General features: G+C 42.0%; 1 protein-coding gene and 1 pseudogene across 1 annotated transcript in view; both read right to left on the reverse strand.

Moving 5' to 3' along the window:
* SASH1 (SAM and SH3 domain containing 1) overlaps positions 1 to 24,172 on the reverse strand; it is a 255,831-nt gene extending 231,659 nt beyond the window's left edge. Inside the window, exon 1 of the mRNA XM_057527624.1 lies at positions 24,025 to 24,172. Within this exon, the coding sequence (XP_057383607.1) occupies positions 24,025 to 24,045 (21 nt within the window). The 5' untranslated portion in view covers positions 24,046 to 24,172. The remainder of the gene's footprint in view (positions 1 to 24,024) is intronic.
* Positions 13,283 to 14,226, reverse strand: LOC102998426 (60S ribosomal protein L35a-like; annotated as a pseudogene).
* Positions 24,173 to 27,283: the final 3,111 nt, after the last annotated feature.

Below are 27,283 nucleotides of genomic sequence, written 5' to 3' on the forward strand. Positions count from 1 at the left end.
TCACATACCATTTGCCTTTGTTGCTCTGCCCTGATGCTTATTTGCTGGAGAGAGAAGCGAGCTGCCAAAACTGAGCTCTGGCGTGAGCCACGTCCTCAGTGACTGAGCTCCCGTGAGACTCAGCATTTGAGTAGAATGTCCTTCACAGCTCTCTTCCAGGTGCGGAGCCTTCTAGAGGCCGTGTCTGAGTCGTGCAGCCCATAGGCCAACACACTCAGAAGTGACGGAAGGCCGAGCGTTGCTAATATCTGTAATAATATCCATGCACCAAAGAAAATCCAGTTTCTGTGGAAGGCTGTATTAGTCCATATCCCAGGATGAAGCAGGGTTGGGGCCTGGGGGAGATGGGTGTCACCCTCTGCCAGTAGTGGGTGACAGGCAAGCTCAGAACTCAGGGCAGGGTGTGGTTTAAAACCTTGAAAAAAAATGGATTGGATAACCATTCAAATTGGATGGCTTAGTTATATAGCTTCCCGAGGCAGGGAATAAGACTAAACTATGTCTTCCAGCTGCATGATTCTATGAAAAGATCAACACAGAAGACAGTTCTGTCTACTTTCTAATCTCAAGTAACACTTAAAAACACTTCATTAGGGACTTCCCTGGTGGCGCAGTGGTTAAGAATCTGCCTGCCAATGCAGGGGACATGGGTTCGAGCCCTGGTCCGGGAGGATCCCACATGCCGCGGAGCAACTAAGCCCTTGTGCCACAACTACTGAGCCTGCACTCTAGGGCCTGCAAGCTACAACTACTGAGCCCACGTGCCACAACTGCTTAGGCCCACACACCTGGGGCCTGTGCTCCTCAACAAGAGAAGCCACCGCAATGGGAAGCCCACGCACCACAATGAAGAGTGGCCCCAGCTCGCCGCAACCAGAGAAAGCCCGTGCACAGCAACGAGACCCAACACAGCCAAAAATAAATATATAAATAAAATTTAAAAAAACAAAACAAACAAAAAAAACCACTTCATTAAGTACATTTTACAAAAGTATTTCCTTCCTGTTCCATATTCAGTTTTTTTCTTTCTTTCTTTTTTTTTTTTTTTGCCTGATCTTGCTACCAGTGTTAAAGATGCTAGCTGCTCTTTTTCAGGAGGAACTTAACTAAATTCTTTTAAATCTTAGTATCTATTTTTCTTGGTTCTAAACTTTTCTTCTTTGCCATGTCTGGATTTTCCAGTTCTTTTCCTTATACCGAGTCTTCAAATGCCTCCAGGAGACCAGCAAAAACAAAGATAACAATAAATATCTTATGCCCCAAGCTGTGGCTTTCTTAACCTCAGCCCTTATTTCTGGCTTTCATTTGATTTCAAAGAGCATTTCACTACTTAATAGATCAGTCACATCTTGCCTGTCCCTCCATCTCTCTTGGTTTTCTCTTGAGAGCCGGCTTTGCTTAGCATTCTTGGAGAAAGCTTAGTCTGCCTCATCAGACGGGTGAATGGCTCTCACAATTTGGAGGCACTGAGGATGGACAGATGGGAGGAAGTAATTTCCGTTACTCATAGTAGACTGAACCACATGAAACTGCCAATACTGGAACATTTTTTGACCTATAAACATAACTTCATAAGTTTAAACTAATATAGGAGTTTCGGGCTCATATTTATGCAGTGAATCACAGTTTTCCTATAAATTCTATTCAGGCAGAGAGAATTAGATGGTCTTGCTCACTGAAAGCTATCTTCATGCTGAATTCCACGTTTTTCTGAAGATGATAATAGCTAGCATTTATTGGACAATCCTGCATCTTCTCATGTGATCCTTACATCAATTCAATGAGGTAGGATATATGACTCCCATTTTACAGATCTGAACACTGAGGCTCAGAGAGGCTGAGTGAAGGCAGGTCTGCCTCACTCTACCCCCATGCACTTTTCCCTCTACCACACAGCCTCATCTTTGCATTAACCTCTCTTTTTTTTTTTTTTTTTTTTTTTTTTTTGCCGTGCCTCACGGCTTGGGGGATCTCAGTTCCCTGACCAGGGATTGAACCCAGGCCCGGCAGTGAAAGCGCCGAGTCCTAACCACAGGACCGTCAGAATTCCCCAACCACTCACCTTTTTAAAGCTCTTCCTGATATTATTCCTTTTGAAGTGATTTTGCCTAAAACAAATATGGGCAAGTTATCCACCACCTGATCTTCATCGGGCTGTAATTGTCCAAGATATGATGGTGATGCCTCCCTGTTGATAAGGAAACTGTAGGAACAGTGCCACTTATTTACCAATCTCTGGTCCCTCATTTCCTCAAGTATTGATAGAAATACTTTGGCATTATAATTTTTTAAAGTTGTAGGCAGATGACCGATTTGTATGTGTTACAAACAAACTGGGAACCCAGAGCATGAATGTATCATGTTTATATATGCCATCAAATAAAATCTAAGAAATTAAATTAATCTGACACATACTTAATGAAGTACATAATCATTATTGTTTCATGGTAATTAGGCACAAATGGGATACGTTTCACGTAAATAATTGTAATTGGTTTGACTTTGCATAGATTTTTAGGTTTTTATTTTCTAATCACATTCAGTTTTGTAAGATCAACAAAGGGTGTCACTGTGGACCTGTGTACCCAGATTCCATGTGTCATCACCACCACCACCACCATCACCATCAGGTGCACTGACCAGTACAGGCGTGGGTCTTGCACGCCTTCCCTCAATAGTTAGGATTTCCTTGTCCCCTCCTTCCCCAACCCTAGTCTAGGATAATTGCTTCTTGGGTTGTAGGAATGCCCCTTGTACCTCTCCTCCTGCTGTGCTTCTCCCAGACTCACACCCTGAAGGGTTCCTTCAGCAACTGCTATAGCTGTACTTTTCTGTCTCCTTGGACGTCCTGGATGCTGAAGGCTTGAAGTGACTAATCTCTGGGCTTCACTGTTGTGGATGAGAGTGATGCTGTGTTTAATGTGAAAGAGGATGAGACAGACCAGGAAGGGGAAGGAAAGTTTCAGGCCTGGGCTGCTGACTGAGTGTGGGATTTCCATGTTGCCAGTGACCCTATTCATATTGGTTGAAACCAAGGGGAATTTATTGGATCCCATAACTGAAATATCAGGGGTAGATTCCAGTGCTGAGGAATAACTTTAGGGATCTGTGTTTCTCTTTCCCTAAGCTTTGCTTTTCTCTGTGTTGATTTAATCTTAGGCAGGCATATCTTCATGGTGGGAAGATGGCCACCAGCAGCTCCAGGCTTAAATCAACCATCTCAGAAACTGTAGGAAAAAAGCACCTCTTTTTTCAGTAGTTCCAGCAAAATTCCTGAGATCAACTATGATTTGCCTGGCCCTTACCTGAACTAAACAGAGTGGCCATGGGCATGTGATGCTCTCATGAATGGCTAGGTCTCCATCACAGGACAACCTTTAGATCTGGAGGTGGATTCAATCCCACTAGACCACGTAGACAGATAGTGGGCAATAGTGGGCTGCAAAGGAAAATTGGATGCTGTTATCAGAAAAGGGATTATAGAGTTGTGCAGATTATAGAAATTACAGATGTCCACTCTAGCTGGTGAAACAGAGGGCAGAGAGAGCACAGGTAAAATGGCCTCTGAGCTCCCATATCTCAGAGAGTCGGCTCAGAGAAGAGGACGTATGAGGATTAAGGTAAATAGAAGAAATGGGAGGAGATATGATCTCAGTGACCTATTCTACCTATTAAGTGGGTCTTTCAAGACCTTAAAATGAGCAAAAGTTTTACTTTTCTGTCCTTTAAAACATCTCCCTCCACTGCATGCTGTTATTTGAAATGTCTTTAATCATGGGCCACCCTTTATTCTAAAAACAGAGAAAACAGATTTAAGTGCAAATGCCCTGGGAAAGGCAATACAGAGGTATGAATGTGTTGCAGCCAAGGTAGAAACGAAAATTTCATACCATGTCTTGTTTTGATAAGGAAAGAGAATTAAAAAGAACAGGGAAAGAAATGCCATTAGAAAAGAAAGAAGAATTGTAGATGATTAAAGCGAGAAGACAGTCAAAACTCACTTCCCAAATTTGTCAATGTCAACTGAGTTGATCCAACACAAGTAGTGGCCACAAGACTGACCTTAGTGGAAATTCTATAATAGCATGTTTTTACTATTGATCTCTTTGTGTTTAAAGCTTCTTACTTTATTGAAGGAGAATGGAACTTTCCAAATTTAGTATTTGCTCTTAGTTGGGAAGTCTCTGTAGCCTGGACAATCTTGGCCCAGTTAGGTCATAATTCAAACTAGTGAGAAGAATGCAAGATAAAACATGCCACAGGAGAAATTCGCTGGCGCTCAGCCATATCCAGAGCCTTGGCGTGTCTTAATAAAGTCCAACTTTTTTCCCCCTTCTCTGATATAATCTGCGTTTTGCTAAACAGGACTTAAACAAAGTTGAACTTTATTCCAGAAAAGTAAAGAGAAAGCTTTGATACCCTTGAAGGCCCTTACATTTCAGAAATTCAGGTTTATTCAATATTTAAAAGACACTGAAAAATGGTACACTGTGTTCCCCTCAGTGTGACACCATCTTAATTGTACTTTCAATGAACGAATGAGTGTTTGGGAGGCTGATCTTCCCAGTGACTTGGCTCCCAGACCTGACCACATGGGTTAGACCATTACTTTAAGATATTCTGAAGATTTCCCAGTGGGGCTTAGTAATGTGAGGACCAAAAAAGTGACACCACAGTCCAAGCATTTTTATGATATTCACTCTGCCACGTGAGAAACATTTCAAAGAACTTGAGCATGGGCCAAATGATATTCTAAAAGCACCAATAAAGAGAATCAACACTACAAAAAAGTTGTCCTAATTATCCTGGGCTTTTATCAAAAATACTAATATTCTGGTCAAGTAGAAGGACGGGAAAATGTCAGGAATGGTAGGGGGTAGGATTGTGTAAAGAAAAAGGCAGTCTGGAAGACAAGATGCCTTTTCATCTCTTTGGTACAACATATTGAAATCTATAATAATAATTTTTAATTTAATTCCCAATTCTTAACTCGGAGAGAGAAGGGAAATTCTTACCATATATCTGGGCATCAAAGACGAAAAGCTAAGGGTGTTGGTTGTAATCATAGATAAAAATGAACATGCACTGAAACTTAAGACTTTCCTCACAGAATTCATGATTATTATTTGCATTCACAGTTGCTATATAACACGTGTGTGCAGGCAGGATAGAAATCAAATCACCCTCTGGTTATATATGAAAGGAAGTAGCATCTCCAACTCCTATTTCCCCATGTACAATACTCATTACGCTTGTTTCTAGGTTCCTATTTTCAGTTGTTCCCCGAATCCAATGGCTTTATCAGTAACAATTATCTATGTCTCTGAGGCTAATCAGCTTAAAAAGAAACATTTGCCTGAAAGCCTTCTCTTAAGTTTACTCTGGACAATGGCAAAGGCTACCACTGGCTACTGTGAGGACCTCCATGGGGCCCCCATCCAGACAGATGCATCAGACAGGCCTGGAGACTCCTGTGGAGGGGGGCCCCTCCCTCTAACCATTTCACTGCCTTTTACCCTCAAATCATCAGGAAAGGAAAACGGCAACAAAAATGAGGTTAAGGGCTCTAAGCTTGAGATTGTGAGGCATTTGAAATCAGGTAGGACTGGGTAGGATCACACCTTTACACACGGATGGACGGATGGACGGATGGACGGATGGCCGTGTTTGCACAAGGTTAGTCATCCATCATAGGGCTGCCCTGCCACTTACTCCGCTTTCTCCCTGGGTCAACACCAGCGGTTCCCTCCCTCCTCCTTCCCTGCCTGCTATTAGCTCAAAGTATAAAATGCTTCTCAAATTATGGATTATGTCAGGTGACCTAATTGTGACATAATTAACCCAAATAATCCATTGAAACTGACCTAGTATCTGTCTGCTTTGCACAGTAAAATGGAAAAGTTGCACACTGTGTGAGATTTGGCCATTTCCAGTTAACTGCCTCTCTGCTACCCTAAAGGCTGGAAGGTGAAATCTCTGAGAAATTTCTTTGGTCTTTGTTAGGTAGCCAGGCTTGGATGTAAATGATTTGGGCAACATGTATGTTGGCATTTAGAAGCATAGACTCTGGGGCCAGGTGCTGAGAACCAGGTGAGAAATCATAATCTGATTGCTACCAGGACATTTTTCTGATGGTTCGACCAGGGGTGTGTGTGTGTGTGTGTGTGTGTGTGTGTGTGTGTGTGTGTGTGTGTGTGTGTGTGTGTGTGTGTGTGTGTGTGTGTGTGTGTGTGTGTGTGTGTGTGTGTGTGTGTGTGTGTGTGTGTGTGTGTGTGTTTATCCTGTGTATGTCTGTGTTGGCTCTAGGATTGGCGTGGAATTTGCTGAGAGGTAGGAAATTATAGAACTAAACTATCATTCTTGAGGTTGGGGAAAGGTGCATGAGGCACACACCCGTGGCAGATAAGAAATAAAGCGGTGGGGGGATTTTTCTAAGCTGGGGGGTTGTTCTTGTTTCATGTGAAGATGAATATGTAGTTCAATCCCTTCCCGTGGTTTTTGTACTTTTAATTATACTGAGTTTTAAATAGTCAATTTAAAGACACCTGTGTGTTGTTTCTTTTTACGTCTCTAACCTAGGAGACTGACTGTGTTTCTGGGACTGGGACAGGCTCGAGCATGACTCCCATGATCCTCTGCTGCAGGGATGCTCATCTCACAGGCACATCCCAGGGCTGCCCTGCCACTTACTCAGCTTTCTCAAAGTGATTGAAAAGCACACTTGACACACATGCCCTCTTCAGAGATCAAGTTATAATTAAATCCAGGAAAACTCTCTGACAGCTGGAGCCCAGGTTTTGAGTTTGGTATTTGTTCTTGCAAAAGCCCACAGCTATAGCTGATGTGTCGCTGCCACATGCCCGGTGTGGGTGACCGTGGAATGTTTGTTCTGCCTACAGTCTATTTTGCTTGGTGAAAATGAAAGCCCACTAGTAAAGTAAATTTGCTTTGAATACAGATTTAATCATTTTCTCACAAACCTGAAGCTCTCTGTGTTCCAGACAGGACAAAAGGTTAGTTTGATATTGTGCCAACAAACAAGAAACCATGACTAAGTAGTTGAGAATAGGTAAACACAAATGGCTTGGGAGAGGGGGAAGTGTCTGGTGGGATGCCAGTGTGGAGCCCAGATTTAACAGCTTCATCAAAGGGAATGTGTTAAATGCTCATTAACTGAATTTACAAATGATCCCCAACTGGGAGGTGCTGCAAACAACAGAGGAATAAACACACACACACACACACACTCACTAATTACATGCACACATGCATACAAAGCAGGAAATGAAGGAACATTCTGCTTGGAAAATAAATCCAAGATAAAATAGTTTTAAATATAGACATTCAAAGAAAGCATTAACATAGATTTCATACAGAATTAAGGGAACAACTTGCCGATAGTAAGCTGCTGTCTCTGGTGAAGGTTATTGGGCCACTGCAAGGGGTAGGAGGGGAGACCGTGCCCATGGTGGCAGGGGGCGTGCACATCCCCAAAGGATCCTGGAAAAGATCTGAAACACACTCAGAAGGAAAGCAGGGGCCACTGGACACCAACGGAGGCAGAGTAGAATGCTTGATGGTAACAGGCCACCAGATTCTAAATATTTGTTCCTGAAATCCCTAATTTCCTAGGGCTTCAGGAGCCATTGATCCAGACCACACTGTGGGTCTTGGTGGTGGAGGAAGGGCCACAGTGGATCACACTGGCACCCCACCATCACCCTACAGATGCTTAAGAAGCCATTAGGAACAGACTTCTTAGGGTACTGTTTTGACTGTTGCAGAGGCATCTTGAGGAAAGAAAGTGCGTTCTAGATCTTCAGCCGCATCCTGATGGCATCAGAGACTCAGAGCAAGAACAGCACCTCTACTCGCGCCCCAACCCTGAAATCTGACCCTCTAGGCTTCCCCCGCTGGCTCCTGGGGCAGCACGTGGAGGGAAGGCAGGGTGGGTCAGCAGACTGGCTGATGGGGCACCTGGGCTGCAGTTCTGCTTCTGCTGCTAAATATTTGTGTGACTGGGGGCAAGTCTCTGGACCTCTCTCTCTGGGTCTTAGTTTCCTAATAAGATCAGAATTTCTTACTGGAGAATCCATGAATTAGCTTTAGGGAGATCTCAACTCCCTTGTTTGTAAACATTTTATGTGAATGTGCATATGTGCTTTTTTTTTTAAATTTTTATTTATTTATTTATGGCTGTGTTGGGTCTTCGTTTCTGTGCGAGGGCTTTCTCTAGTTGTGGCAAGTGGGGGCCACTCTTCATCACGGTGCGCGGGCCCCTCACTATCGCGGCCTCTCTTGTTGTGGAGCACAGGTTCCAGACGCGCAGGCTCAGTAATTGTGGCTCACGGGCCCAGCTGCTCCGCGGCATGTGGGATCCTCCCAGACCAGGGCTCGAACCCGTGCCCCCTGCATTGGCAGGCAGATTCTCAACCACTGCGCCACCAGGGAAGCCCACATATGTGCTTTTTTAGAGAAAGAACACATCCTTTAGGAAAGAATCATATTTTAAAAGATGTTCCTGATGTAAGAAAGTTAACAACCACTGACTATCACTGGATTATTCCTCAGTTTAGCTAGAGCTAAACTTCAATCCTTACCCCATACAATCTCTTCCATCTCTAACCCCTATAAACAACCAGAGGTTCAGGTAACAGAGCAAGAATCTGAGGCACCTGCTTATCATAGGTCACCAAACCTATAATGCAGACATCTTAGGTGTGTTTGGACTGAAAACCATTGGAGTCTCTTGGCTCAACTGGTTAGAACATAGGAAAAGTAAGTTCAGGGTTGCAGGTGTGATTCATGCTTAGACCATTTCTTCACTTGAAAAGTAGAGAAAGGGGGAAAAACTTCTACCAGAATTACCATAGGAAACCCTACTCAGGCATCTTGGAACTTAAGGAAAATAGTGGAAAAGAGAAAAATATATAGTGTCTCATGGCTTTTTGAAAAACAAATGTAATGTCAGTACCATGTCCTCAGCCAAACCTTGTCAAGGGTCCTCTGGCTACCACCCTGTGAAATGGCTTTTCTTGGGCCAGCAAACACCCAGAGGCCACAATGTAAAGTAATACAAACATGGCAGGGCTCTAGGTGCTTATCTCATTTAGCCCACGTCACAACTGTAGCAGGTGGATAGTGTTAGCTTCATCCTCATTTCCAGGTAAAAAAGGGGACTTTGGAAATGGGGAGGCAACTTTTCTAAGGCCACAGATGGCAGGTGTTGGAGGTTAGATTCAAGTGCAGGCAGTCCCACTTCAGACCTTACCTACTGGTTCAACAATTGTGTCGGATTCCCATGAGGGCGTGAGGGGAGAGGTGAGAAGGGCTGGAGCGGGAGAGAAGGAGGTGGCATCACGTATGTTCAGTGTGCGTGTACGTTCTTGCTCCTGTGGGCATCCCATAAGTACAGTATGGATTGGGTACAAAGCTGCTTGAATTTTACCTTCTAACTATTTCCTCAGACAATTACTCCAGCATATTATGTTTCAAGGCCAAACAAGTCAATCTCTCTCTCTCCCTCCCTGTCCTTACCCCTCTCTCTTATCCTCTCTTATTCTCTAACCAAAAGACCCTATATTCTTTTTTTTTTAAAACACCTTTTATTTCTGTATCTGTAAAATATGCTAAGTGACCTGAGTTCTTTTTGTTTGTTTGGCCTTACCATAGGCTTGCAGGATCTTAGTTCCCTGACCAGGGATCAAACCCATGCCCCCTGCAGTGGAAGCGCGGAGTCCTAACCGCTGGACTGCCAGGGAATTCCTGACCCTCTGTTCTTGAAGTTCTGTTGCTTAAAAAGTCTGTGAGGGACTTCCCTGGTGGCACAGTGGTTAAGAATCCGCCTGCCAATGCAAGGGACACGGGTTCAAGCCCTGGTCTGGGAAGATCCCACATGCCGCAGAGCAACTAAGCCCGTGCGCCACAACTACGGAGCCTGTGCTCTAGAGCCCGCGAGCCACAACTACTGAGCCCACATGCCACAACTACTGAAGCCCACGCGCCTAGATCCCGTGCTCCGCAACAAGAGAAGCCACCGCAATGAGAAGCACGCGCACTGCAACAAAGAGTAGCCCCCGCTCACCGCAACTAGAGAAAGCCTGCGCGCAGCAACAAAGATCCAACGCAGCCAAAAAAATATAAGTAAATTTATAAAAAAAAAAAAGTCTGTGAGAATACAAATTCAGAATAATGGCTACCTTTGTAGGTGAGGGAGGGCATGTGAGAGGTGAGAAGTACAGAGTGCCTTTAGATGTATAAGTTATATGCCTTCTTAAGCTGGACCATGGGCATGGACTTAATGGTTTATATGTTTTCATCTGAAAAATATGAATATTATTAAATATTAAACAATCTTTTTCACAGTCAGCCTGAAAAAAGATTTACTTGGCCTTAAAAATGTTCATACCACTTGACTGAGCAGCTCCATTTCTGGGAATCTATTCTGAGGAAATAATCTGAAATGAGGACAAAGATTTATATGCCAAAGGTTCATCACAACGTTATTTCTAATTTAAAATTCTTGAAATAATTTTAAAAGCCTAACAAAGAAGAATGATTGGGCAAATTATGCTGCATCTGTGAGCTGGAATATTATATATACTTCAAAAAAAGATGCTTACGAAGTGTGTTTAACGGTATAAGGAAACACATTTGATGAAATTTTAAGTGGAAAATCAGAATATGAAATTACGCATAAAGTAAGATTTCAAAGTTCTGGAAGAGACTGAAAGAAAAAGACTTGAAAGAACAAGGCAAATGGTGGGCACCTTTGTGTTGTACAACTGTGGCCCTTTGGACTTGTTTCTAAGTTCTAATTTTATGCAGCTGAGTATGTATTACTTTTATTTTATCATTTTTTTTTTTGGCCACGCTGCACAGCTTGTGGGATCTCAGTTCCCCGACCAGGGATTGAACATGGGCCACAGCAGTGAAAGCACAGAGTCCTAACCATTAGGCCACCAGGGAACTCCCAGTATGTATTACTTTTATAAAATGGAAAAAATAAAAATAAAAAATTACCTGCTTATTGGTTCTTGTCATCAAAAATCTTCTGATATGTTCCTATATTGGCAATTGGGATGACTTTTGTTCCTTGGCCTAGATAATGTGCTCCTGCTGACAGAATAACTCACAGGGTTATGGACGGGCCTTCTGGAGTTCCTGGTCCCCAAACAATTCAGCGTCTCCTGTTTTGTGTCATCTATTCCAAGACTAGATGGAGATGAGGAAAGCCCAGTAGGAGACCCAGGTAGACACACATGCTTCTGACCAAGTAGGGAAGAGCTATGGTCATGTGAGGTAAGGGTGTGAGGTTTCTCTGGTGTGTACACACACACACACACACACACACACACACTTGCCTCCCCGCAGTGTCCCTGCCCACATTCCACCCAGCCTGCGTGCCAGGGGAGGAAGGAATGTGGCAGGAGTCCAGGGCCTCTGAGGCAGCTGTCTCAGGGCCCAGGTGTCCGCAGGGCAGCAGTCACAGCTGGGAGGTGGGAGGGTGGGCGCGGGAGGGAGCGGGAGCTGCTCTGTCATCCTGTCTTCTTCACGGCCCCCTCCTCCTTCTCCAGTTCAGTCATTCACCCAGAAGGAAAGCGTTTGGCTAGTTTAACCAGCTGCGGACGGCTCAGAATAAGGAAGAAATAAACCTGGGCTGAGCTGCAATCACACTATAAGCTTTGTGGAGTGGGGTCCCCAGAGAGAGTTGCGAAGCAGCTGGTTGGATCTCTTCAGGTTTCCTTCTAGGGATACGTGAGTGTCCTTCCCTGCCTCCTGGATACATCTCTAGGTGTGTCCTCACCGCAGAGAAATGAGCTATGCTTAGAAGCAGAGGCTGCAGCTGGGGAGAGGGCTGGGCGTACTATAGATGGAGGAGAGGGCAAAAAGGCAAAAGGCATCACATGGGACTCCTTACCACAATCTTGATCAGATGTTAAAAAATATATATATTATGTATATTTATTATATATATATATATAATATATTTATACACTTTATTTATTTTATTTTATTTTTGGCCGTGTGGAATTTTAGTTCCCTGACCAGGGATCGAACCCGTGCCCCTTGCAGTGGAAGCGCAGAGTCCTAACCACTGGACCACCAGGGAATTCCTCAACATACTTTAAATACATATTCACATTTATCTAAACTATAAATACTTTAAAGATGTTTGATTATGTTTGATATATATTTACATATTTTTAAAACATATTTAAAGATGTTTTATATATGTATCTGTTTGATATATTATGTGTATAGATACATGCTTTTTAATCATCATAATATCAGGCAGAGCTTAATAAGCAAAACTTATTAAGTCAAGTAGTACTCAAGGTCTTACTCCCCTTCTTCCCCCCCCCACCCCAACAGTTCCCTTCTTCACCCCCTCCTTCCCTGACATAACCACTCTTAGCTCTTTTGGTTATTTTATTTGTTTGTTTCTGGGATTGTCGTCATCCTTTCTAAATTATGTGCTTATCCTGCTATTTCTTAGATTCTTTCCCCCCAGCTACAGACATACAGATATTATCTATTGACTTCCTAATATGAACGATAATGATTTAACATTCCATCCTGCCTCCTTCCCCTACCCCTCCTTATTTTTCCTTTTTTTATCCTCCCAACGTAATGACTGTGTTATCTCGGGTCCTCTGAGAAGCAGAAAACAAGGCAGAATTAGAAATGAATGAGATAAAGCGGTGGTTCCAGGGCATATCTGACACCATGAAGGAGAGGGGCAAGGAAGGAAGTTTGGGTAGGAAGAGACTTAGACTGCAGGGTAGTTCTGAGAAACTCAAGGCCAGGCTGATGATGAGACCCAGACTAAAGACTGCCCAGTGAAGAAGTCTTGCACTGGGCAGCAATGGCTGGCCCTCGTCCCCCTGCTGTGCTCAGTCACTGGCTGGGAACCCAGGAAATTTCACAATGATGTGCTTTATTCTCTATGTTGGGTGTTAGGTGGGTCTTTCTAATCAGGAAACTCCTGTCTTTCACTTCCGGGAAATTTTTGTTTATTATTTCATTGATTTCTTCCATTTTGTTTTTTCAGCTCTCTCTTTCCAGACCTTATTATTTGGATATTTGACCTATTGGACCGATCATCTAATTTCCTTAGACTCTGTCCCATTTCCTATCTAGTTCTGGCAGATTTCCTAAACTTTATCTTCAAAGCCTCTTATAAATAGTTTTTGTTTTCAGAATATTCTTTTTTTTTTTTTAAATTGTATTTGTTTTTCTTCCTCTTGCCTCACTGAGCATACTCAGTGTGTATATACGTGTATGTATACACGTATATACACATAAACAAAAATATAAGAGAACAAATCCATACTTTTATTTATTCACATTTCAATAAGTTTAAATCTTCAAAGGGTACAGCATCACACGGATTCTGTGTCCAACGGCCTTACGAGGAAGGTTGCTTTGGAATTTGGCACCAACCGTGCCGCTGGTTCCATGAGCTTGAGTTATCTTTCCCCAGACTACTCTGGTTTTGTTGGGTTTTCCCACCAGGAGTTACTGTGTTCTGGGAATTCCCTGGCGGTCCAGTGGTTAGGACTCCGCGCTTTCACTGCTGAGGACCCAGGTTAAGTCCCTGGTCTGGGAACTAAGATCCTGCAAGCTGTGAGGCATGGCCAAAAAAAAAGTTACTATGTTCTTTGCTTTGTACACAAAAGCAGATCTCTTGGCTAGATAGAATTTAGTTTCATCTCAAGCATATACACCTTCAGTTTTCAGAAGAGCTGTGTGCTCCCTCTGGTTCCAGGGACCCCGCTTCTAGCCAGCAAAAAAGGCCTTGGACCATAGCCTTGCAGACATGTATGTCGTTTTAGAAGTCCTGTTCCCAGCAGGCCTCCACAGGCTCCAAGATGGTGGAAAGAGCCTCAGTGTGTATTTTCAATGCAATTCTGTCCCTCAGATTGTCTCTGCTACCTTTGAGTTCATTTTCCCCACCCATCTGTTTAGCTGTCTTTCACGTCCACGGCTTTCTCCTGTTATCTGATGATTCTTTGTTTATACTTAAGACTGAGGCACCAGAAATCAGATTGGAAGCCCTGCATAGAACCTTCCCAGAACCTTCTTAGGGTTCTCGGCTCCAATACGCTTGTTCCTGTGGGTGTTCTCCACACCCCACACCCCATGTAATTAATTTTCAGTTTCCTCCGTTATATTCTACATCAGTTGCTACTATTTCCCTCAATCTGTGTTCAATCGTCCCAACTTTTGTTGGCATTTCTCATTTCTGTTATCCACCCCCCCATCATTGTTGTTCTTGTGGTTTTATTTTATTTCCCCCCCCTTATTTCCATTTTACTGCGATTTGAGGAGGGAGTGGGGACAAAGAACATATGTTCAATGCAATGTAGCATGTATAACGAGACGTCATGCTTCTCCTATGTCTTATCATCACACTTTCAACACGCTCCATATCAACAGTCTATCTCAAAAATGGCTGAAAATGTATCTCTTTTATAGAATGTGCTCAGAGGAAACAACTGCCTGTCAAATTTTCTTATCCCAAGATATCCTTCTTCTGTGACACTCTTTTGATCTATTTCTTCATTAAGGTAATACAACGTTACCATTTACTGAGGACCTACTGTATGTACTTTACACTCAATATGTCTCATTTCATCTTTACAGAATCCCTGCAAGGTAGGCATTATTATACCCATTTTACAGACAAGGACTGTGGCTCAGAAACTTTTCCCAGGAAACTCAGCTGACAAGATGTGGAGCCTGGATTCAAGGAGGTATCAGTCTAACTTCCAAGCTGACGGCTCTTTCCAGGGCACTTTGCTGCCCATCCCCAGGGCACTTTGCTGCCCATCCCCAGGGGTTGTTCAGTGCTTGGTGACAGCTGTGACAGCAGGAGTAACACACCAGGAGCTCTGTGAGAGAATGTAATTTCCATGCAGGTAGAGCCCTCATCTGCCTTGTCTACATCCATCTCCCAAGCACAAGAACAATACTTGATGCACTGAAAACACACAATCAATATTTTTTAAACAAACGAATGAATGGATGAACATGATATCCTTTAATTCTCAGAGCAACGCAGTCATAACTCTTGCATTACCCTTTCATAAAAGGTTAGAAAACAAGTTTCAGAAACTTGGGACTTCTGTTTTCTGGGGATCTGCCCTTTCTAGGAAGTGTTGTTTTTATGTAATCTGAGGAATAACCCGTGCTAAGGTGTCAGCTAGGACCTAAGAGGATAGCTGAGTTGGCTTGGCTTCATGAGTTCAGAATTATTCATCATTGGAGAAGGTGTAGAGGAAAGGGAACCCTCCTACACTGTTGGTGGGAATGTAAATTGGTGCAGCCACTATGGAAAACAGTATGGAGGTTCCTCAAAAAACTAAAAATAGAATTACCATATGATCCATCAGTCCCACTCCTGGGCATATATCCAGACAAAAATATAATTCAAAAGATACATGCACCCCTATGTTCATAGCAGCACTACTCACAACAGCCAAGACATGGAAGCAACCTAAGTGTCCATCGACAGATGAATGGATAAAGAAGATGTGGTACATATATAGAATGGAATACTACTCAGCCATTAAAAAAGAATGAAATAATGCCATTGGCAGCAACATGGATGGACCTAGAGATTATCATACTGAGTGAAGTAAGTCAAAAAGAGAAAGACAAAAAAAAAAAAAAAAAGAGGAAGACAAATACCATATGATATCACTTATATATGAAATCTAAAGTATGACACAACTGAACTTACCTACAAAACAGAAACAGATTCACAGACATAGAGAACAGACTTGTGGTTGCCAAGAGGGGGTGGGTGGGGGAGGGATGGGTTGGGAGTTTGGGAATAGCAGATGCAAACTATTATATATAGAATGGATAAACAACAAGGTCCTACTGAGTAGCACGGGGAACTATATTCAATATCCTGTGATAAACCATAATGGAAAAGAATATGAAGAAGAATGTAAATATGTGTATAACTGAATCGCTTGCTATATAGCAGAAATTAACACAACATTCTAAATCAACTACACTTGAATAAAATAAATATAAAAAACAGAATTATTCAGCATTCATTCAACAAAATACTAGTGACTGTTCACTATGCGCTGGACTGGGAGACTGAAATTCATTAAATCTCATCCTAGCTTCACAATAATCCTGCTAGGTAGCTAGTTGGTCTAAAACCAGACTCTGAAATATCCATTTGCCAATGAAGAGTTCGCTTAAAATTCAAATTCTGTTTGAGAATCTGGACTTCATTTTAGTGTCCTGTGTTTTCTTGGCATTTTGCAGCAGTGTGATGATTTTTAAAAATTAGTTCCTTGAAGGGCACATCTAACTTAATTTTGTATTTCTGTTAGGTACTGCTTGAACTTGCACGATTTTTAAAAAACCATGGGATTGTTTTGGACACTTGAAAGTGCCTTTTTCTATTTGACCTATTTTTGAGTAGTTAAGCTCTTTGTAGTCAGTTTATGTAAAGCCTTTTATTCAGAATTTAAATTAAATTATAACTTAATTTAATTTAATGATGTTTATTTCCAGGACACCTGAATGGTTGTAAAAATGCTCCACAGGCGACTGATGTTACATAAGATACTCTCCTCCCAGGCTGTAATGAGTAAAAAATGAAGACAGACACCTAGGCAACCCACTTACTACCCCGTTCCTCTTTTCCTCCTTCCTCTCCCACCACTGCTGGCCAAGGAGGAGGGGGGGCTGCTCCTGGCTCCCTGTTTTTGCCAAATGCTATGTTTCCTGATCTCATGAGTCAAAGGAAAGAACTCAGGTGGGTCACAGAGTGGATGTATTGGAGGCAGGCAAAACTTCTGGCAACTTCTCCAGCAAGCTCACCTACCTATTCATCCAAAAACTATGCCCTAAAACATCAGTGGGGCATGTGAAAGGCTTAAAATAGAAGTGACTAAAACAGCGACTGCTAGAGAGATAGAAAACTTTGTAGCATTTGCAGTTACTTTATTAATTGTAGAAATGCTTCTAATAATTCAAACAGGTAGCAAAAGGGAGAATTACATTCTTTCTGCCTGCCTAACACATCCTTGGATCAAAATTTGTGAAATTTGTTAACTAGTTGAATGTGTCCTTATTTTTGGTAGGAGAAAATGGAATCAAATTGCTCAGAGCAATTTGAGGGAGAGGTAAGAGCTCAGCATTAGGCGTATGAGTAATGGAATGACTTTAGAACATGGACCTGTCAAACTCAATCTAGGAAGCATAAACAGAATGCTCATAAACTGTATACTTTGTTACTTTTTTAATAGGTCAAAAATAGATGATTCTTTAAAAAAAAAAAAGACAGCACAACTGTATCTATTTTCATATTTGGAAAACTACTGGGGTGTCAACCTAATTTCAGAAAGAATTTTTTTTAGAATTCCCTGGACATCATCTGGAATAAAGATGATGTCCTTCTGACACTGCAGTGCTATGTGGGTGGCTAAGCTCATCTGACCCTCACCCCCTGTGGGTCCCCAGAGAATCCAATCAGTGTCCCTGAGGCTGACTTACTGGTCTGGGCATAATCAACTAAATGTCCTTCCATGCTATAAAATTCTACCATTCTAACTTTTCAGGCATTAAAGTTATATTTTGAAAAGTATATCCATAGGGATGGTCATCACCAAAGTGGACTTCACAACGTTGCTGACCGTGACGGCTGAATCGGCCACCTAATGGTGCGAGGAGCCACGTCAGCTGCAGGTACATTCTTTTTTTTTTTAGATTTATTTATTTATTTTTGGCTGCGTTGGGTCTTCACTGCTGCGCACAGGCTTTCTCTAGTTGCGGCGAGCGGGGTCTACTCTGCATTGCGGTGAGCGGGCTTCGCATTGTGGTGGCTTCTCTTGTTGTGGAGCATGGGCTGTAGGCGCGCGGGCTTCAGTAGTTGTGGCACGAGGGCTCAGTACTTGTGGCACACGGGCTCAGTAGTTGTGGCTCACGGGCTCTAGAGCGCAGGCTCAGTAGTTGTGGCGCATGGGCTTAGTTACTCCGCGGCATGTGGGATCTTCCCGGACCAGGGCTCGAACCCGTGTCCCCTGCATTGGCAGGTGGAGTCTTAACCACTGTGCCACCAGGGAAGTCCCTGCAGGTACATTCTTGCGTGAAGTGTGCAGGCTCTGGGACCAGACTGCCTGGGTTCGAGCAGTGGCTCCCATACAACCCAGTGTGTTGTCTTTCCTTATCAGTAAAATAAGGATTGTATGTACCTACCTCACAGGGTTGTTGTGAGGATAAAATGAGCTAATATGGGTAAAGAGCTAAGAACAGTGCCTGACACCTGGTAAGTGGTACATTAAATGTTAGTTAGGAATGTATTTCTATCATTTTTATTTATGTGAACTATTTGAAATTACACAAGGTGCTTTTTGGTTACCAATGCACAGGAGTGCATTCGTAGGTATGGTAAATGAACAGTTGCTCCTGTTATTGGGATTGATATATATACACTAATATGTATAAAATGGATAATAAGAACCTGCTGTATAGACTATATTACAAAGCTACAGTAATCAAGACAGTTTGGTACTGGCACAAAAACAGAAATATAGATCAATGGAACAGGATAGAAAGCCCAGAGATAAACCCATGCACATATGGTCACCTTATCTTTGATAAAGGAGGCAAGCATATACAGTGGAGAAAAGACAGCCTCTTCAATAAGTGGTGCTGGGAAAATTGGACAGATACATGTAAAAGTATGAAATTAGAACACTCCCTGACACCATACACAAAAATAAACTCAAAATGGATTAAAGACCTAAATGTAAGGCCAGACACTATCAAACTCTTAGAGGAAAACATAGGCAGAACACTCAATGACATAAATCACAGCAAGATTCTTTTTGACCCAGCTCCTAGAGAAATGGAAATAAAAACACAAATAAACAAATGGGACCTAATGAAACTTAAAAGCTTTTGCACAGCAAAGGAAACCATAAACAAGACCAAAAGACAACCCTCAGAATGGGAGAAAATATTTGCAAATGAAGCAACTGACAAAGGATTAATCTCCAAGATTTACAAGCAGCTCATGCAGCTCAATAACAAAAAAACGAACAACCCAATCCAAAAATGGGCAGAAGACCTAAATAGACATTTCTCCAAAGAAGATATACAGATTGCCAACAGACACATGAAAGAATGCTCAACATCATTAATCATTAGAGAAATGCAAATCAAAACTACAATGAGATATCATCTTACACCAGTCAGAATGGCCATCATCAAAAAATCTAGAAACAATAAATGCTGGAGAGGGTGTGGAGGAAAGGGAACACTCTTGCACTGTTGGTGGGAATGTAAATTGATACAGCCACTATGGAGAACAGTATGGAGGTTCCTTAAAAAACTAAAAATAGAACTACCATATGACCCAGCAATCCCACTACTGGGCATATACCCTGAGAAAACCATAGGTCAAAAAGAGTCATGTACCAAAATGTTCATTGCAGCTCTATTTACAATAGCCAGGACATGGAAGCAACCTAAGTGTCCATCATCGGATGAATGGATAAAGAAGATGTGGCACATATATACAATGGAATATTACTCAGCCATAAAAAGAAATGAAATGGAGGTATTTGTAATGAGGTGGATGGAGTTAGAATCTGTCATACAGAGTGAAGTAAGTCAGAAAGAGAAAAACAAATACAGTATGCTAACACATATATATGGAATCTAAGAAAAAAAAAAAGGCCATGAAGAACCTAGTGGCAAGACGGGAATAAAGACACAGACCTACTAGAGAATGGACTTGAGGATATGGGGAGGGGGAGGGGTGAGATGTGACAGGGTGAGAGAGTGTCATGGACATATATACACTACCAAATGTAAAATAGATAGCTAGTGGGAAGCAGCCGCATAGCACAGGGAGATCAGCTGGGTGCTTTGTGACCACCTAGAGGGGTGGGATGGGGAGGGTGGGAGGGAGGGAGATGCAAGAGGGAAGAGATATGGGAACATATGTATATGTATAACTGATTCACTTTGTTATAAAGCAGAAACTAACACACCATTGTAAAGCAATTATACTTCAATAAAGATGTTTAAAATAAATAAATAAATAAATAAATAAATGTATATCATTTCTGGGACAAAAAAAAAAAAAAGAACCTGCTGTATAAAAAAATTTAAAAAATAAAAACAAAAAAACCAAAAAACCCACAATTGCCCCTTTTAGAATCCCGGAATGCAATTTCCCAGCAATGCAAGTCCTCATCTCTTCCTTTCACTTTGCAGCCACCGCTACCAAACAGCTTTCTCCTCATCCCCTCGGCTCTTTTCTTTGCATGTACGTACAATGTTCCTTCTTCCTCCATCATAGCCTACTTAATTCTGCTTTGGGAAATTTTTTTCCCAGTACTTAACTCACAAATCCCCTGAACCCTCTTCTTCTTTTCTGTCACACTTTCAAGTTTATTTTATTTTTAATCACCCAAGCGATATGGGAAGTGGCTGGTAAAAGCTAGAATCATGCTATTGACAGGCTGCATCAAAATGAAGGGGGGAAGTTGCAAAAGGAGAGTGTCCAAGGCTGGGAGGAAGGGGCCCAGATTCCTCCTGGTTTCAAAGTTCTATGTCTGCCATCTCAGATTTAGATCCGTATTTTATGACCACTTACCTTCTACCTCATATGGGTTAAGCACTAGACTAGAGCTTATAGATGGATTACCATTTGATGCTCATGGTAACTCCTTGAAGGTAGGTATTACCCCCATCTTACAGATGAAGAAAAGCAAAAATAGAGAGGTAAATAACTTACCCAAGACTACATAACTGGAAAGTAGAGAACTAGAGTTAGTACCCATACATTCTTATTCCAAGCTCCATTCTCTTCCCACTATTCATAATCCCTTCCTTACATAGCCGTAGAAGTAAAATAATAATGGTCAAATTTCATCAATATCATGCCCTTGAAACTAAAAGTTCCATTCAGAATCCCATAGAAGTTTCTATATAGCTCTTCATCCTCCTGTAAATAAATGAACTTTTTATCCAGCGCTCACTTTATCCATCCGTCCATTCATCCATCTATCCTTTTATTAATTATTTACTATTAATATATTCCAGGGTTGTAATAAGTCCTGAAGAAATCCCTATCTTTAAGGAGTTCTCAGTCTAGGGAAGGGGACCACGTGTAAATAAAAACTTGCAATATAATGTGGTGAATGTTAATACATAGTGGTACTTATAAGGTTTTAGAGAAATGCAGGAGAGGTGGGGAGGGGAATTTCTAACTTTTCCTAGGGGCAACTTTTAAAACTAGGATCTCTGGTACTTTAGAAGGTCAGTGAAGGAACCACTTGAACTTGTGCAAAGTCTTCTCAGAAGGGTTTATGTCCAAGGGAGGAGAGAAGTGAGAGTTTGACTGGGGCATCACAGAAGAGTTTTAACTGTGTTAGTGTTTGAGCTGATCAAGAGTTTGCCAGGAACCAGAAGAGGAGGAGGATATTCCAGGCAAAAGAAACCACAAATGGAAAAGTACATGCAAATAATTTGCTAGGACTCCTACCTAGAGTACCATTCAAAGGAGTAACAGGAGACTAAGCACCTAGGATAGGTGGTTAGGGTTTGCATAAAGAAAGGAATGGTATGCAAGGCCAGTAATTAATTCTCAAGGATATTAAAAATGCTCTCAAAAGCATTATTACAGTTCATTGTAAAATTGATTCTTCAATGCCATTATACAAAATGATAGAAGTTCTTTCTGTTCACTTCCAGAAAGTTGCAACAAGTTCTCTATATTTTGGGATAAATTTGCATTCAGGAGTTGAGCTGGGAGCCTAACCTTGTTTCTGGGGGATAATGTGTTCTGAATTCCAAACAATGGTTTACAAAACTCTGGCGAGCCATGAGGCTGTGACTTGGCATATAGTGGCACAGCCTTAGAGACAGGCCTGATGTTCAAACACAGGGCAGGGAAAGAGGATATGGCCCCAAATGAAGACTTGCTTGTTACTCTAAAAGGGGCAAGAGAGCTTTTTGGAGGTGAATTTTACTTGAGGTAATAGAGGTTAAATTTCTTTTCTTTTTTTTGGCTGTGCTGTGAGGCTTTTGGGATCTTAGATCTTAGCTCCCTGACCAGGGATTGAAGCCGAGCCCTCGGTAGCGAAAGCATGGAGTCCTAATCACTGAACCACCAGAGAACTCCCTAGAAGTTAAATTTCTGACATGGGTTTCACCCTGAAGTCTCTGCAACACTACTTTTATTTTCTTCCCAAACTTCCGGGGTTGAGATTAAGTAAGTTAGTGAAATTAAGATACATATAAATATAGCTATATCTCTATATAAATAGCTATATATCTATAATCATCTGCCAGAGAGGAAGCTGGTCTGAACTGGAACTGTTTCTATAGATTTCAAGGCTCATTCGCCAGTCTCCTCAGCTAGGACAGAAGCGATGTTTCTAAGCCTGAGAATTCCCCCTTCTGTCTGAGTCGATCAATACATCTTTTTGCACCCTCCAGCACAAAAACCCAAATGTGCTTCCTTTTCTAAAAGGGAGCCTCTGTCTCGCTGGGATTAAGAGGGCATAGTCCCATGGCACAGTTTGCACTCAATTTTTGGCATCTGAAAAACCTTCTCCCTTTCAAGAACTGTGGGCAACCAGTCAAGAGGGAACAGTACATTGGCATTTGGACTGAAAATCTTACCTGCCAATTGGGCTGCTCTTAATGTATTTTTTCTGAAACCGGGGGAAGCGCATGTAACAGGAACAGGCTTTGTGCTATCGGAACATTTTTGATGAGCACATCTGCACGGAGTTGAAGGGGAAGCCGGCCAGCTGTGTTTGTTCACTTTCTCCTGTACCAGCTTTCCTCGGACTCCTGAACACTCTCGTAGGGCAACTGTTACCTCTCAAGACTCATATTTCATCTCTTTACTTTATTAATACCATAACCGCGGAATCACACATTTTATACGTAGTTGCTCTGACTGACACTCTAGCACGTTTCTCTCAATTACTCGTCACCTTCTATGCTTTAGTTCTGGTGTCTATCTTGCCAAGAAGGTGAGTGGAAATTGACCCAAAGAGAGGTTCACTAGCTTCATGTGTTCAAACTGATACTTCTTCCAGGGTTCCCTTCCACAATGCTATTTTCATTCAACAAGTATTTATTGGCTATCAGCTGTACCAGGCACTGTCCTCAGCTTCTCAGAGAAAAGGGTGAGCAGAATAGGCTTCTGGAAGTAACCCGAGAGGCCTCCACTCACCAAAGCCCAGTCCAGACCCGGAGAAGGAGCCAGAAGGGCCTCTGGAGCCAGGCTGGGGCGGGGGATTATGGGGGTGGAGTGGCGGAGAGCAGCTCAGCATCCATGCCTCAAGCTGCGGGGAGCTCAGACCCTTGTTCATAACCACTGCTGCCTTCTTTTTCCTTTAATCATTTTTGATGAACAAATCTAATCTCCATTTTAATTTAGAAGAAAAAGAACCTCACATTCTATAATAGAAATTTTTCCACAGAAAAAGAAGGAAAAAAGTTGTTCAGCCAGCTGAGAAGAAGACTTCAGTAGGATATTAAATGCTAAATAGTTAATCAGATGGTCCCGGTCCCCTGAGGCTTGGAATATGAAGTTCAGAGTTCCATCCTTCATTCCTGGCATGTGTGGAAATATTTTAAAATAATTTCATAGATAAGCTGAGGGTGGAAAAGCTCTCGCTTTTTAACAGTAAAAACTTTTCTTGGCTTCCAGAACCGTTTTAGAGTCTGGGGGGGGGAGAATTTTATATAAATATCTACATAATTTTTGAATATATCTTATATAAATGATAAGTCACAAAAACGCAAAACCTGGCAGAGAAATTTCTGGACAGAGGAGGCTTCCGAGCCTCTCGGAATTCTGATCGATTCATTGGTGGCACTGAAAAGCCCACAGACTGACAGTTACTTTATACCTGTTAGCTATTACAGTCCCCTCCCGAATACTCCTGCCCGCAGGTCAGAAGGACATTTCCTTACAGAAAAACAGTCTTAAAGTTTGAAAACAGACAGCCTACATACCCTGCCGTCTTGGTCCTCCATGAAGGGAGCTGCCGTGTCGCTATCAGGCCATACGTTCGAACGTTCTCCAACTTCCTTTCTGACTCAGATCGAATGAATTCGCAGCGCTGATGTAAGGCTCTTAATGGCAATCTGTTTTCAATTCAGGGCAGATGCGGGACACTCTTGTAGCTCTAGGGATTATCAACTTTAAAACAAATCGCCTTCAGGATGATAAGTCAAGAGGCAGTAACTGCTTCCTGAGGCCTCCTTGGGGTTCCTTCCAAATGCTTAACATATAACACAAGAACTATGGCTCAAAAGCAGGTTTTGCTCCTGAGGTTCCCAGGCTTGAGAACGAGGCTTGCAAATACTCCTCAGAAACAAAGCTTGTAAATACATCTCAGAGCGATTAACTAGAAATTCAGATATTTTAGTAACATGCCAAAGTGATCAAAATGTTCCTGCCCCCCTTCCCCACCAATCTGTCTTAGCACTATGTTTAGTCCATGGAGTAGAGTTTTTCCACAAATTGAAATTGAATTGTTCTGGTTCAGAGTTTTCTTGGCTCAAAGAAAGGAAAGGGAAGGCTATTCCAAGACTTCCACAGAGAAACATCCAGAAATCAATTTAACAAGATAAGTTTAATGTTCTAGAATTAGTGTTCCCGTGGCATGAACTGCCTACAACTCGCAGCACCCTCTGTTCGGAGACCATTCTGCAGGGTTGGCTCATTCGCCAGGATTTAAGACTAAAAAAAACCCATAGCTGGTGCTTAGTATAGTTTAACCCCATTTCATAAACCTGAAAAGAAGTTTAAAAAAACCCTACTAACTTGCAAGAAATCTGAAGGAAAAATTTTAAGATTTTTAAACAAAACTTTCCCCATAAATCACACACAGATAAGTTTAGGTATAAGTAACACTAGTGAAGAGTCAGAAAATAGTCACAGTAAATTATATATTTAGAAAACACAGTCTATTCTTTAAAATTAATGAGTGTGACATAATGAAGCTACGTGGCAAAGCATTAAGTCACCCACCAATGAACACTATGGCTACAGTTTCTCTTACCTTCATGGGGAGAGAGAGATTAAACTTTCACTAGCTTACACATGTGCTAAATAACCATGAAGCAGCATTACACGAGGGTGTTAAGAATTCTGGATGGGACACAAAGGGACCTGTCCCCAGGTTTCTTTAACTCAGTGGCTGTGGACAAGCCACTGCCCAGGCCACAGTTCCATTTGTAAAGTGGCTGAATTAGGTGGTCTCTAAAATCCAAACCTCACATATCAGTTATGATGCATTCATCAAGACTTGGTAGAGAAGAGAGGGTAAGGGGCTCTTCTTTCTTTTGTTTTCAAGAATAATCACTAAATGCCACTAGGTGGACATCTCAGACAAAAGTTTTTTCCACCTTGAAGCATATATTTATAAGTATGGCCGCAAGGCAGGTTTTAGCTGAAAAGTCGGATCTGAAGGGTAAAGAAAGCTACTACCTTATCCAAATCAGACACCTAGATTTTTTTTTTTTTTTTTGGTTTCATGGGCTTCTGGGGAAACAGTTAGCTAAGGCATACTCCAGAATTCTCATCCTGCTCATGGGCATCCGTAATGTACTTACTTAGCAAATTTATTAGGATTAGTTAATTTTTTTTTTTTTAATTAAATGAAGTAAGGAAAGTCAGACGTCAGTGAGCAGTGGGTAATTTTGGTAGGTAGGGTTAAGGCAGGGGATACCTCGTATGGAGGACAGAGAGTGTGATGTGGTGAAAAAAGCAGGGAATTATGAGTCTAGTTCCAGGGCTACTACTGCTACTACTTAGCCTTGAGGCCTTGGCCACCTGACTTCTGTTTTCTAGGTGTCCATTTCCTCATCTCTACAAGGAAGGCATTGGTCTCTCCATCCTCGTAGTTGCCCAATAATCAAAAAAGAAATTCTACCCCATAGGATGTAGGTTTTATTTTAGAGTTTGACTCTCAGAAGCACTGAAGCCAAGACTATAAACTCAGTGTACATCTGATAACAACTGGAGATCAGGCAGAGATCCACAGTTAACCTGTGATACGATCTTTTTCGCAACTGTGGGGGATCCCCACTTACCTGCAGAAAAGAGCTCAGATATACCAGTAAAGTCCTGTTACATAACATCATAATAATAAACGTTTCCTTTCCACAAACTTGTTTACATTTCTCAGCTATAATTTGATAATATATGAACATTTAAAAAATCATGTATAATACTGGCATTGTGGGTTGAACTGTGTGTCCCACCTCCCAAATTCATAAGGTGAGGCCTAACCCCAGTACCTCAGAATATGATCTTATTTGGAGATAGGGTCCTTACAGAGGTAACTTAATCAAAATGAGGTCATTGGGGTGGGCATGAATTCAATGTGACTGGTGTCCTTATAAAACGGGGAAACTTGGACACAGAGACACGCTTATAGGGAGAATGCCATGTGAACAAGAAGACAGCAATCTACAAGCCAAGGAGAGAGGCCTGGAACAGAGCCTTCCTTCACAGCCCTCAGAAGGAACCAACCCTGCCAAAATCTTGTTTCTGAACTTCTGGCCTCCAGAACTATGAGACAATAAATTGCTGTTGTTTAAACCACCCAATCTGTGATACTACTCTGTTACAGCAGACCAAGCAGACTAACAACTGGCATCCTCTGAACAATAATTGTGCATTATCTTGCATCCTACTATGTGCCAAACACTCACATAAACAAATCAAGGTACTCTAGGGTTTAAGACTGTGAGAGCTGGAAGAAACGAGCATTGAGACTGGGTTGACAGTGTACAAAGCCCATCAGCAGCATTATTTTTGTAGTTCTAAAGATGCCTTCTCGCCCCCTCCATTCCAACACACAATATAACACGACTGATTCAACAAAGCACACAGAATACAAAAAAATATAAAAACTTAAAGAAGCCCAGTGATGGGGAGGGTGCACACCTGGGAACACCCATGGCTCTGTTTTTATTCAAGGTACCGTGTGCTGACTCAGCACAGGAGTTGGGGTCAGCTCTGTTACTCTACCAGCTCCTCCACAGGGCATGCCAATCCAAGCATTTACAATACACACTCTTATTAATCATAAGAACTTTTTCCCAAATCAGAACAGATGAAGAAATAATGTGTTATTATTTCGTATCACAAAAAGTTAGGCTACACTGATTGTCTCTATTAAGGCACTTTATGAAAAATAAAGGGAAATGCGAAGAAATGGGCATAGCGAATGCACATTAAAACAAGCATTATTACCTAGAG

Source organism: Balaenoptera acutorostrata, chromosome 14 (assembly GCF_949987535.1).
Source record: "Balaenoptera acutorostrata chromosome 14, mBalAcu1.1, whole genome shotgun sequence".
Classification (NCBI taxonomy): Eukaryota; Metazoa; Chordata; class Mammalia; order Artiodactyla; family Balaenopteridae; genus Balaenoptera; species Balaenoptera acutorostrata.